The 14684-nt window shown below is 38.1% G+C and overlaps 1 protein-coding gene across 1 annotated transcript in view; it reads left to right on the forward strand.

Moving 5' to 3' along the window:
- Nucleotides 1-14684, forward strand: part of LOC311204449 (DNA mismatch repair protein Msh3-like) — a gene marked incomplete at its 5' end in the record, with an annotated part of 47729 nt that overhangs the window by 17691 nt on the left and 15354 nt on the right. Inside the window, 2 exons of the mRNA XM_084280873.1 lie at nucleotides 1196-1310; nucleotides 4616-4773. Of these exons, the coding sequence (XP_084136999.1) occupies nucleotides 1196-1310; nucleotides 4616-4773 (273 nt within the window). The remainder of the gene's footprint in view (nucleotides 1-1195; nucleotides 1311-4615; nucleotides 4774-14684) is intronic.

The raw sequence follows: 14684 nt of genomic DNA on the forward strand, positions 1-14684 counted from the left end.
ATTCTTCCACTCAGGAAAAATCACGCTCCTCGCGTCTTTTCTTCCCTCCCCTCTAAAGTCCATCCAAAGTGTTAGTTAATTTCCAGTAAAAAAAATATGTGTCTTTATTCCAGTATTACTCTTTTACTCAGCTGTCGTCACTTTCCTAAATTACTGCTCTTATTTCAGAGTGATTATACTTCTTGTGTAACAAAATGTTGCTGAGACATGACACCACATTTACCTCTCCATTGAATGCTGCACTTCAGTTTGCAATGAAAAAGTAAATTTAAGTTGCAAGAGAACAAAAGGAAATCACAGTCATAATTTAGTGGAACATGCTTCTTTTGCATTTTTCTCTCTGTGAAGAGCACACAGCTCTTGGAGGTAGAACTTTGTTGATGTGAAGATGTATAACGTGGAATTACACATGTATGACTAGACACATAGATAAATTTGTAGCTAAGGTGGAAGCATTAAAGGCAAAACTTTTTACATGGTTTGGAGATGAGAGAAGAAAGTAAGTAGTATTGATCTGGTTTGCATACTAATCTCTGAAAAGGTACTGTCATTTCAGTATGTCAACTTAAATAGTAAGCTCTTTCTATAGACTGTTATGGTTTGATGACTCATATGTTTGGGAGTTGCTGTCACATTATGAGAGCTGCTAATGTTTATAGGAGAGTTACAGCTCTGTCATACTGTACTCTTTGATTTATATCATTTAATGTGTTATCAGTCATAATATACAAAGTTGGACAATTATTTTTCCACTCCCCACACTAGTTAGGGTTTAATGCAGTAGCAGGTTGGACTAGTTCAGCAAGATCATTCTGAGAGTATGAAATGTGTCTGCAAAAGGTGGCACTTGCAGAAGCCACTGTAGTGGTGGGAAGAAAGCAGTCCCCTCCAGTTTGTGTATTTTTGCTACTGCTTGTTCATTTTGTAGTTCCTAGTATTCCTTTAGAATACAACTAAACAAACGAAACATTCCCTAGGGAGTGGAAAAATGAAGAATTCTAAAATTTTGTTACCCAATCTGCTAATACTTTTTTATCACTGAATGAAACCAGGGAAGTCCTTAGAAATATTTGACAGCATTAATTAATTTTTGTCATTTCTATTTTTTTCCTACCCTTCTTCAGGCTTTAGCTGCAGTACTTCTAAGTAATCAGTTACAATGAATGTTGAAATTAATGTCTCTTCCTTTCTGCAGACCAACTGTGCAAGATAATCGTCGAGAAATAATTATAAAAAATGGGAGGCACCCTGTGATTGATGTGCTACTGGGAGAACAGGATCAGTATGTTCCAAATACCACTAACCTTTCAGTAAGTACTGAGAAATGGTTTGAGCTTCAGCATCATCCAAGGGGGGGAATTTGGCATCTGCATCCTGGCCACGAAGTTAAAATAAATAATTTAATCATACAGCTTTCTGCTTGGTTGCATTTCAGAGAGATATGGCTAGATGTGATCACATCTGTTGTGTCCTTTTTCTGCTATCTAGCAGCCAGACACTCTCTTTACAACGTTGTTCGCTTTTCACGGCATTAAGAAAGATCACAGGATCACAGGGTTGCAAAAGACCTTTGAAGATCATCAAGTCCAACCAATCCCTTCCTAAGCTAAAACAGATGATCTCAAAACTAGGAAAATAAAAGTTTAAAGTGGCTCTTTTTGAAAAACAAATTAATAATTCCAGGGGTTTTACCAGTGTTATCAGAAGAAGTCTACATTTTGTCATAACTTTATGTGAGATTAGTGGAACTTTTTAATGTTCAAATGCACAACAAATGTTTCCATGTCTTACAGGCTCACTTTCCAAGACAGTTCTAAGATAGCTCAGATCATTTTTGGTGGTATTACTTTACTATGTGTTTTCCTTTCTTTCTGGAGGTATTGATTTCATGCAGCCTTTTTTAATCTGACAGAGCAGATTTGGAGCTCTGACTCTTGACTGTGTAGTGGCAAGTCCATTCTTTGTAGATTGCACACTGGTTGGAAGAAGCCTTTCATATTAACATATGCTAAAGATCCCCCATGCTTAGCTTGCAGGCAGTGTGTTGCCCCTAAGTCTCCTTCTGGCTGTTGTTTTCTGCAATAGAGAGTGATGTTGAGAAGTAGTAAGACTCTTGCTTGTTATTGTTGCCAAGTCGTCAAAGAAAGTGGGTAGGTTATTTCCTGACATTTTCTATGCAACATTACCTAAATTGCATGACCTACATTACCTAAAATTGCTATAAATACACAATTACCACAGGTAGGAAATATTGTCATATTTTACTTCACTTAATCTGTTTCTGATAAACATCTTTTATTTTGTTTCCTCCTTTTTTTTTCATCAAAACCTAAATTTGTTTTTTTAAGTGGCATGCCCTTTTGGCGTTTTTTATTAAATATTTACCTTTCTGAACCTTTTTTTAAATACTGTGTTTCTGTTCTTAATACAAAAAATGCACTGAACTGTGTACACGTAACTGCTTTTTCATACAGTTGATATATAAAAGGTATGTCAGTGTGGAGCATGGGCTGTGATAAATACCATTCAAATGTGTATGTATTTCTCTGGAGATATTTTTAAACCATGTTATATACTGAACAATGATACAGATATTGTGCAATACATCAGGGAATGTTTTCAAAATTATTTGTCAACTCCAAACAAACGACAGATGGCATTTACAGAAAACTCATCATCTCATTTAGTAATCATCATGCACTTTCCCCTGTTAGCCCCATTCTTATGTTGGCTTTCTAAATACTGAATATTACAAAATCAACTGATCGTGGTGGAATCGTTTTTGCCTCTACTGTTAGAGTTCTGTCTTTTTTGAGAGAGGTAGGTGGGAACCCAGTTTATTAAAACGTGTCTGGTTTTAAGCTGATGTATTTGAATCAACAGTAAAATGCAATTGCTGTCATGTTTTCAGCTGAAATGTTGTCAAATAACTAACTTTAGGAAAAGCTTTCTTGCAGTGCCCTGAAATAAACATCTTATTTTTCAGTTCTCCCTCTCTCATCCAAATATTCATGGAAATTCTAACTTCATCCATAAATTCCACTAAGATGTTAGCTTATGGTTCTGTGCAATTATAAGGGCAGATGGGCTCTCTGGTCTGATGTTACAGCATATGTTCTTTCTGAAAGCTGGCTTTGCAAGCCAGCCACCAGTGTCAGAACATGGCTGGAGGGACCCCAGAGGGATACCAAACACATGGAAGAAGTTTGTGGGTTCTAACAGATTAACTCATCCTGGATTTAAGTATCTGTAATTCTGTTGTGTTGAGCCAAATGGTGGTCCTGATGAAGTTTCAGTTGCTGTATTGAAACTACACCTCAGAGACTAGAATGTTGTGAGTTTTGTTCTCATGTAGTCATATGCATGTTATTACTTCCATTCTTTATTCCTGATAATGACATTTTTTGGGTTTTGACTTTATTGTGACTTCCTTATGGACAGGGTTTTTTTTTTTCCAGCAAAAGCTAAACAGTTTTCTGCATTGACCTAAGACTGATTCCATCCATCTTTTCTATGATGTGGATTATGACATGTGACATATAAATCTTATTTGCCTCCCTCTTAACAAAATGAAATCCCTGTAAAGATAATCATGTTTATTCCTCAGAGATATGTTGTTGTCATCACAGTGCCTGGTCAGTTCCAACTTCCCTAAGTAGTGTGTCTAATGTTCATTATGCTTGTCCTGTCTGACATGCCCCGCCTGTGGAGCAGTGAAATATGCTGACTTTTGGTTAGTTCATCAGTTGTTGGATTTCATTGTATGTATGTAGTAGAAAGTAAAAACTCTAGTTATTCAACATCCTTGCATAATCTAATTTCCTAGTTTTGATGCAGGCTGTGATAAGGCTTTATAGACTCATTGATGAGTTTTAATTTTGTATTAGCAACTGTCTTCCACCAGAAGATGACAGTTTTATTCTGGAGCCATAGACCTACAGCAGTACTGTAGGGACTTTTACAGCTGAGACAAGCTCTTGCATCTGATTCATTTTTCTGTAAGATTTCAGTGGTTGGATGCACCAGTCAATCAGAGATTGGATACAATCTGCTCACAATATCTGTGTTGCAGTCACGTATTGCCAAACTCAAAAATGTCTTGATTTCTTCTTGTAGCCCTTCTGTTTGAATGTGTGTGTGTGTTGTACCAAGGCAAGCAGTTATGAAGGGGTCTAGGTCTGATCTTTGGCTGCCAGATTTCCCCCCCATTTGGCAATGAGAACTCCTTAACTGGAGCAGAATCCAAATTAGGACAGCACTGGCTGTGCTGAAAGCTGGTGAAGTTCCCCCTTCAAATGAAATTGTACAGATGCTTCATGGATTCTCTTGGTTCCTTGATGGACCAAGAAGGTTCTCCTCACTTTGTTTTGCTCAAGAGTAATGAAAGATGATAGTGATGCTCCTCTCTTATGAGCCTGGAGTGGACTTAGGAAGATTTTTGATACGTGGCATCATAAACTCTTGAAAACTGAATGCTGTGAAGGAAGCTTTTTCAACTACAGACTGTGTCCTGAGGGCTTGTCCTTTATCCCTGTAGGCACATACACTCAGCAGCCTTTCTTAGAACAGCACCATGTGCAGGACAATATGTTTCACCAATGTTTTATGTTTCCAGGGAGATGGTGAAAGGGTCATGATAATAACTGGACCCAACATGGGAGGAAAGAGTTCATATATAAAGCAAGTTGCATTGATCACAGTCATGGCACAGATTGGTTCTGATGTTCCCGCAGAGGAGTCGACGATTGGTATTGTGGATGGTATTTTTACCAGATAATCTTTCAAACTTTGCTGTATGTTTATGAAAATGTTACTGTGGTGGGGCATGTGTGTGCACATCCAAGTATAATTTAATGTTTCACTTAGAGCTTTAGAATTTATATTTGATGTTTCCCTTTTTCATTTTAAATACGTGCATTGGTTGTTGGGTTTTGGTTCTGATTTCCTGCTAAGCTATGGTACTTGTTTTGGAGTCTTTGAATCTCTAAAGGATAAAAATGTTAATGTGTCTCTCTTGATTAAGATGCAGGTATTGAACATCATGTGTCTGAATGGACACCTCAGCCAAATTTATTCTGCCAGGTGATAGCCAAATGATGTTTCCCCTAAAATGAATACTGTCACCTCTAAAAATCAGATCGGTTTCTGCAGGGCAGCACAGTTGTACATACAGTATTTGACACTGAGAATTTTGGGGTTTTGTCCTTTCTGTACTATCAGTCTTGAACACACTTCAGGTATTTTAAAAAAATTAATAATGGCAGTTCATTTCACTTAACATGTCTCATTTTCAGGACAGTGCTGAGTAATTTTTGAAGTCAAAACTTCCCTATTTTACTGTCTAATGTTTGCCAAGGATCATCCAGCTGGTTTTCCCCCCTTTTTTTTAGTCTGTTTTTGTAATCAGCAGAAGTTCTGTGTTACTGGTGGTACGGGAGATGGAAACTTATTTGTGGTTTTAAGTTTCACAACAATTATATATCTGTAGTAGGATTATTTTTTCTGAAATTCTAGTTCTGGGATGGCAGAGTGCATTTCTTAATTTTACAAGGAATCTAAATACTGGTCATTTGGGATTGCTTCATCATATAATGATGATATGTTCTTAGGCCTCACTGTGTCATGACAAAAATGAACGCAGTTGTGCTTTGATGCACTTTGGTGCTAAGCAGGTGAATAAATTAGAAAACAATTTCTGTTATCTTTATAAAATTAATTGGAGCTGAAAATTCAAAATGGTTACCTTTTTCCCTGTCCTGCGTTGAAAGTAATTGACTGGTTGATTGGATGAGCTTTTCTCAAGGGAATATAGGACACACAAGATCTGAATTACTTTACAGAAAAAAATTACAACATTATTAACAATTTGAACATTATTTTTGCTTTCCTTTGTAAGTGAACAGAGTACTTATCTTGTGTTCACACTGACAATTTCTAACCATACTTGCAAAGGCCTGTTACTCTTAAGCTTAATCTCCCCTTTTCTCTATTTTTATTTGGCTGTAATTGCTTATTTTTGCAGAAAAATTAAGAAATGTGACAGAGTCACTGGGCATGCCATTTCATTTTGTACCTTCTAGAAAGAGAATAAATCGGTTCTTATCCTCTACAGTACCTTGAAATTTATGTATCTGAGTTCCACCTGTTCTGCACTGCATTTCTCTGATTCTACTTGGCTTTTCTCTACATTATTGATATTGTTCAGATCTGTTCTGATAATGTAGTGTGGTTGAAGATAGAATTTATTCTTTCAGGTTTCAAGCCAAGCAGACACAGAGCATGTTACTTACTGACTGAGGTTTCAGACCATTAATTTGGAGCCCAGACAAATTCTAACACAGGGGATTGACTGATTTATTTTTTTCCCTTGTCTAAATTAGCTTTGGAAGCTCAGCTAGATATGCCATTCTTCATTTAATGTGAAATGTGTCAAACACCAGATGAATATAGTAAAGAATTACTTAAAATCTTGTCATTGTGCTGGCAATTAAGAGTAAGCTAATTGGCTCAATATTAATCAAGAAGAAATTGAACATACATTGAGATAGGAAGAGTCATGCATTAGTTAAAAGGTTAACAGGAAGGATAAAAAATAGAAAAGAAGCTGAGCTTATGTAATGCATTCCTTCAGAAATCCAGGGTGGTCACTTCAGTTTGTAAAAGACTGTAAGTGGATCTGCTTGTCTGCATCTCTTTAAACTTCTCTCTTCTGTATAGTGTATTTTGAGGGAATTGATTGTACTGGTGGGACAGGCATTAACTGTGGTGTTCTTACAGGATCTTGACCCAGTTGTAGCTTTTCTTTCAGTAAAAATGCTTAAAATACTTGGATCATTTTGCTTCAGCCTATGGAGTATAGCCCTTCCTTGCTGTACATACCCAAGTGATCATCATCCATGCTGATGATTGTAGGTCAGTTGTCAGTGCTCTTTTCTGTTCTGCTGTGTTGGATTGTCAGTAGCCACAGAGTGGTCTTTTGTCCCCAGTCTGGGCATGCCTACTTCCTGCTTTGTCCACATCTTCTCCAAATCGTGAACTTTGCTCTCTGCCATGAGAAAAGGAGAAACTTAGCAGGTTCTGCAACTCAGAGGGAAAACGTGTACAGAGACTGTGCAGAAAGTTGGTACCTCTGTTTTGGTTAGTTTGAGAGTTTGGGGTAGGGTTTTTTGGGGTTTTTTTTCAGTGTTCTGGGAAGGCCTTAAAGTATGTAAGTCTAGGTTAACGTGGTGTTACACTCATAGTATTTCTTAGCCCTAGGAAGTAATTGATGAGTAGTTTTTAATGCCTGGTTGGAAGAGAAAACCAATAAATTCAGCTACCATGCAAAATGTCTTACATTGTTTCTTTAGTGCTCTCACTGAACAGACATGTATAAAGCCTTAGAAAAAGTTCTCTGCTTTTGCCAAGAACTCTGCTCTAGTAGGGAATGAGCTTGAAATTATTAGATTTTTCTCTTGACTTGCCCCCAGTTTTGGTTTGGCTTTTTTAGTTGTTTTCTTCTTCTGTGTTTTGTTGTCAGAAGGGCACATCTATGCTGACCTCCTTTTTGCACTGCCACACCAGACCACATACATGTCTTTCTGGAGAATGAGATTTTTTTTGTTGTTGTTGATGATTTTGGTATCTTTTTAATCTTTAAAAAACATTGCATGGGAAGATGTCAGTTTCCAAGTTATTTTCATCACTGCCATGGTGTGTTGTTTTCTAGCACCCCTGCTGTGAGGGATGCTTTACAGGCTGACTCTGAGGAGTTCTGTGCATAAGGAGCACCAACAGTTCTGCTGCTTGCTAAATTTTTTGAGATACTGGTGCTTTATATTGCAGACTCTTTTGTTTGTAGACTGCATCTTTGAAGTGTGAATTTATATAGATTTAAGAGATTAACATTCATGTAAGATTTGATCATGTGTTGTAAGTAGGGTTTCCATGGAAATGGAGAGGTTGCTACTATGGTTATTCCTTTGGATCTGCCTAGTATTTATGTATGATAGCTTCTCTAAACTGGCTTTAAATACAGCATTATATTAAACATTTTTAAAGATGCAAAAGGAATTATATTGGTTACAGGTACGGTGAAAATAAAAGTGATTAATCTTCATTACTGGGTGTATACACACAGTAGAGTGCTAAGGCTACTCTGAACATTTCACAGTAGTGTTGAGCATTCCATCCTAAAGAGGTATAATAGGAGAAAATCTTCTACTGCAAAATGTCCCTAAGCCCAGATGATATGCTGTTACAAGTCTGTGAATTGAAAATTTGGAGGGGTGGGGGTGAAAAGTATTCAGCTCGTGTTATTCACGTAAGTATCTTGAGTGCTCTGATGGACTCTCCCAAATCTCACCATGTTTTATGCTTAAAAATAGCCTTGAGTGTTTCCATTGATAGGATTTTGTTCCTAAACCTGAGAAGAGGGTGATAGTGGTTGTTAGTAAGCAAAAAGTTTGCATTACTGTTTGGTGGTCCGAGCTTCATAACATCAGACTAAAAAAACCACTGAAATATTCTTCATATTGCTGTATTTAAAGCTGTGTTTAGCGTAGTTTTGGAAAGATCAGTGCTCAATTTATATTGACTTTCAGTGTGATTTGAGTACTTAGTTCTCTGATGTTTGAAAATTCCTAATCAAGTTTCTCCATTCAGTAAATGGGTTGAATTTCTGCTTCAAATTTGAACATTCAATTTGTTCTTCTACTACAGTTATTCAAACATGGAAATTAACATGTTTGTGTTTGTGTAGAAAGACAAAGCAAGTGTGGAGATGTACATATGGAGGAACTAATGAGAGAAATTCTGTTGACCTAATCATGTGGTCAGAAGAGATGATGTTTAGCTGCTGAAGAAATCTGACCTTTAAAAGAGGTCTCACTTAATTACTAATGCAGTTTCTTAGAGCTAGAAAAGTACCTGTAAGTCACCAGTAGCTTTTCATGAGGGTCAATTTTCAAAATCGAGAATAAGAATGCTAGAACAACTTCAAGGTAAAATGTGTTCAAATAAACAAGGTAATTAATAATTCAAATTACTGAGTGCCTTGTATTCAAGATTCTGACTCAATTTATTAAATCACAAGCTGCCATTAGAAAGAATACTGTGAAAGAGGCCAACTCCTACCAACTCTAGATGATGGTGAAGGGACAAAGAAGAATTTCCTTCCTAGAGCGCCTACCTGCCTGGCTCTCCCTGTGTGCTGAATTAAAAGCAGTTTCACTTATATTCAGTGATCAGATGCACAGTCACACTTTGGTGACATGCATCTTCCAAGGACATTTAACACCATCAGTCAAATTGGGCTTACTGTTGAAGGTGCAGCTTCAGTTGACTGAGCTAATACATTGCGTTGTGCTTCAGTTTGGAAATTGCCTCTTGCAGGTTACGTGCCACATGCTTAAACGTTGCAGGAATAAATAGAAGCATCAGTAAGATCCATGTAGATTATCCTTTTGTGCACTTTGTCTCTTCTGAAAGTTATCCTGCTGTCTACTGATTCTCAGCATGTCTTTAATCTTCATGATAGCGAAGAAATATAGAGTTTGAGTTGTCTATGGAGGTGTATTAAGAAGAGAGAGAGGTGGTGGAGGTTGGCAGTACAGGTTAGTGAGTGATAGTGGTGGGTTGCCTGGGTAAGCAGCAGTTTAATGCTTTTGCTTTATGTAAGACATGCAGTTGCCTGCACTTCCAGGCAGTTGTCTTGGTAGAGGCTCTGTGCATTGCGTGATCTGTATGAAGGTTTACAGAACTTTGTCCTACATTTTATCCTTGTAACAGATGATTTAAATGTATTTTTAACATGGAGGGCACTCCTTATTGCTAAATCTATAGCTAGGAGATACTCAGCTCAAATTCCCCTGTGTATCTGAAAATGCTGTGAAAACAGATGGTAGTTGTTCACCTCAGCTGGGGAGGAATGGTTTTGTTCTTCTGGCTTGTATTGAGTGTCTGTATACAGGGTCTTTCTTATAGACAAGGCCACAGTGGAATCCTGAATCCGTTCTTGGGCTTAAGTGACATAGCTGTGTCACTGGCTTGTCTGTCTGTCTTTGTATAATGATTTTGAACATGTGTAATAGTTGCTCATTCAACTAAAACTGGAGTGCAAAGATCTTCAGGCAGCTGATCTTTAACACGTCTGTTTGGCATAACAAAGTTGCAGAGCCATATAAATTAGGCCCTCTGACTTTGAGCTGTTGCCATCATACAGTAACTTGATGCTTCTGATCAATGCAGCAGAAGCTGTTTCCTGCTGAGGTACTTGTGTGTGTCCCTGGCTTGCACACAGCCTACTTGTGTTTGCAGATATGGAAACCAAGGGAAAGCATCAGGTTCAGGCTGAGCTTCTGAAAGGTGACTTTGAAGGCAGTCTTCAAACCTCTGCTCAGAGACCTACCTCATTGTCCTTCACACACAGGACACATTTGTGGTCTTTGCTTTCATAAGGAGAGAGGGGAGGCAGAGGAAAGGAAAGGATGTTTTTCTATATTGGTTGAGAACTGCCAGCCTCATTTAATACTGAAATAATGAGGCAAATTCATCCTCCTGGCTGCTGGCCTTAGTTGGGTCGTTTATTTCAAGTCCAGCATCCAAGATCCAGTTCCAGCCACATACCTCGGCCAGGAGTGGTGGTTCTGAGTTGATCAGGGGGTTGGTAAAGGGAAGGAGTTTTGATTGCTACAAGGAACAACAGTGCTATTGAGATTTGCCAACTGAAGATCAACTCCTGCTATTGAAAACTGCATTTCAGGCCCAACCCATGGTAAGCATCAGCTATGTCCTCACAGCTGTTAGATGTGGTGACAGAGTTCAGGGGCCTCTCTCACCTCATTGATCTTTTTCGAGTCTAAGAAATCATCTCTGAACAGGCAGGCTTTACCCTTGAAAAGACATCCCAGGTGGCTGCATTGCTTGGTTTGCCATTGCAGTGTCATTGAGCAAGACACAGCCAGTCAGTCACAGACCAGCACATCACTCCAGCCTGGATTTTTTATTCCAGTTGAGCCTTCTTGTGGTAGAGTGGCACTCTGTTTTAGAGGCATCCTAGTAGTTCCCACCTTCTTTCTCATCTATGAAAGAGAATAGGTGTAAGGAAACAAAGCTCTTTTTGTGTTCTCAGCTCTTTGAACAAAGTGACCGTGCATGTTTTCAGTCCTCTTCACAAGTCAGTCAGTCAGCTTCCATTGTGTGTTCCAGAGTAAAGAAGAAATGGCATTATTTGTATGTATGCCTGGCTTCACATGGTGACGCTGATGAGATTAAGTCTCTCTTTGTTAGTAGGAAGCTGCTTTAGAGGCCAAGACATTTCATCACCAAGTTCCTCAATGCATCGTGCTGTTCTGCCAGCTGGTGGCTGTACTTCCCTTGCTGCTTGTCATTGCTTGCTCTGCTACTGCTCTGGTAGCACCTTTAACTGGTCCTGAAATGCACAAAGCTGACATGTGGGCCATTACACTTTACCTGTGAACACTGCATGCTTGCATGGGTAGTGAGAGCTGATGTTAGATCTAAAAAAGCAACATCTCAATGCTTGCTGATGTGACTTATTTCCATCATCCTGTGAGCAGAAAGACCTTTGTCAATCACGTGCAATGGGATTCATGAAGATGGAAGAAAGAGCACTTATGTCATCCTGAAGTGACATTTCTTCTATGAGGTGCTACAGCCGTCATGGACTCTTCACCCATTTTATTTCTCAGCCTTGGTAGTTGGTGGCACAATGAGAATTTACTGGCCAGAGAGTAAGGGAAAGCTTCTGGCTGCACCTCTGTAGGCTCAAGCACAAATGCAGAATGTGTGGAGCTGTTGGCTTGTTCACATAATCCCTCCAAGGACTGCAGGTATCTCTGCTTCTGCAAGGTGTGTGAAGAGAAATCTTTTCCCATTGGTGTGCCCAGCTTTTGGGGATGAGAGGGTTGTTTTCCTTGTGCCAGAAAAATCTCACGTATTGTCAGTGGCATGATCATCAGCTGAAGCACACAAACATGAGATGCATAAGACTCAGGGGAGTGTAGATAATGTATTCTTTCTGTCAGGTCTTCTACTGTGCACAGCAGAGTGTGGCTATTCTCTGCCAAGGTGAGAAAACAAACTGGGATCAGCTTCTGACTGACACATTGTTCTCCCATGTAGGAGAAGTATGTTTATTCCACCTATAGTTGTATATTACAAGACAGAACTGTGACTAGTTGTAGTAATTTCTTACATATGATACAAAGGACCTTTAGAAACAACTGAATTTGTTTTGAAGCCCTTAATCCTTACCTTGTCTAGAAGATGAGATGATACTCTGGAAAGAAATGCTGTTAAAGCTGAGAAGATGGTGTAGATATGAAGGATTTCTTCAAAGTAAGCTAAAAAACCCAGGAAAATTCAGCCCTTATAAATCCACATTTCTTAAAAGGCTGTCCATCAAACATGCCATAATGCTTTCTTCTCTGTGTTTTATTCTGTCTGTTCTCTAAGTTTTGGACTTTCAAAAAGGTGGGGTCTCACAATAGATAAATTTTGTATGTTACCTCCCTAAGTACTTTAACAGCTATTTAATTCTGACAACTTGACAAACTCATTCTACAGTTTTGTCATGAGTGTGTGGAGCTGAAAGAAACTATTAGACAAACCTCACTATTTTCACTCTAGACAAGCTTTTAAAAAAATCTATAAAATGTACATATTTATGGCATCATTACAGATCTAATTACAATTAAAAACTGTGATGCAAAGCAAATACTGTGCATAAAACCAGCAAACATTTGGGCAGTCAGTTTTAGATGTTTGCATTTGTTTTTTTCTTTGCTTCACTGGACTGTCACTGTCTCAATAATTTTACAGATATTTAAATGGGGATGATTTACTTTTACACAGGTTAAAATGTTTCAAGGCTTAAGATTACCTTTTATAAGAAATCTTGAAAAAAATCAGAAAGCACAGGATGGAGTGGTATGTGAAGCAGGAAAAAGAGAACGTTTCTGTTTGAGTGGAAATTGAGTGGAAGATGTTTCCCAGGTGCCTTTCACAATAAATTGAAATCTGAGGTAAATCACTTAAGAATAAAAACAAAGTAGTGCTTGTAAATATTAATGGAAATGAATGTTCCATTGATGTAGCTGCTGGTGGCAAAAATTCTTCCCAGCTTTTTCGAACTACACAAATAATGTTGCCCTTAATTTCATTCCAGTTTTACCAGTTGGTCAGTTGGAGGGAGGTGCACAGGAGCAGAGGGAAGATTTTTGTATTTAAAATAATAAGTAACAAGCTCCATTTTTTCAGAGCTCCACTGCAGAGATGGTGCTATTCGGACAGCAGTAGGCAAAAAGAACAGTTTGTAACCAGGATGCAGCTTGTTAGATTTTTATGCATTGCTTGGTTCACAGATGAGCTGTATTTGGATAGAGATTGTCCAGGAACACGCTTGCTTGAAAGTGGGTTAGAAGTGTTCTTCATTAGAAATCTCTTCCTACAGAGTGATTTCACTAAACACGATAAAGAAATGGACATCATCCACCCAAAGCTGCTCTGTGTGTTTCATCTTGATTGCTGAGGGAGCAGCACACTGATGACATTTTAAAATGGTTAGCAGACCACAGGAGATTTGGGGGGCTTTTATGTCTTACATGTGCCTTTCCTATCTTCTTGTTAGTCTTTTATTCTCTGGATGGAGTATGATGGTACTGTTTTTCACCCCTTGAGGGGGTCTGCATTAATTCTGTTTTGTAAGAAATCTTAACCAACATATCCTATAGTATATTCTATTATGCACTAGAGATTACATAATCATGACTTTTTTTTTTAAATCTATGGAAAAGCCTTTTCCCGAAATCACTACATCACTACCATTTACAGGTTTCTGCGTCTTTCTCAGAATTGTTGTGCTGCCCACAGCCTCCAGAATCAGTCAGAATCATTGGGCTGGACTGAGACAGGTTTTGAGCATTCACATATTTAGCATAATAAATTCTTGTCCTTTCTGGTAAACTCCTCAGTAATTTGCCAGAATAGCTTATAGTGTCTGGCATATCACATGCAGTCTTTATTGTTCTTAACTCAAAAGACTAGTTTCTAAACTAAAAAATTCCTTGCTTCCATATATTGCTTTATTGATTTACTTGAGGCTTATAGGGTGGGATTACGAAGATTAGTCTTCCTGTCTGTCCTAGAAATATCAGTTAAATCACAAAACTTGGCATTGAAATTCAGCTAGTCAGTTTCTTCATACCTTTACCATAAAAATCTAGGCTATGAAATTCAAGTCTTGAGGTGACAGCAGTGTTGGGCATCCTATGTAATGCAGAAATCACCGTGAGACTGAGTGCTGAATAGAAACTGTGGAGGGGTTTATCTCAGCAGAGTAACTTGTCTGTGTCTTGCCGGGTTTTCTCTAGAACTGTGGTGGTGGTTGTGTTGGCTTTTTTTTTTTTAGTTTATTTTTAGTTTTTTTTATGCCTGAAAATAAACATTTAAATTTAAAGTCATGCAAAAACTAGATTCTCTCAATTTGCCTGTGTAGTTAGATTCTTAAAGGCTAGAAAATTAAAAAGTAAAGGTACCTTTTCATGTTTATTACATATGTGTGTATCTGTATATGTATAGCAGTGCTTACTGGTTTTGTCATACACACTAATTTATCTATTGTGCAGGAAGCAGGGAACTGTTATTACAATGCAGTTGCATACGTGTAATTATATGCTAAACAA

The sequence above is a fragment of the Gallinula chloropus genome (genome assembly GCF_964237585.1).
Source record: "Gallinula chloropus genome assembly, contig: HAP1_SCAFFOLD_269, whole genome shotgun sequence".
Lineage (NCBI taxonomy): Eukaryota > Metazoa > Chordata > Aves > Gruiformes > Rallidae > Gallinula > Gallinula chloropus.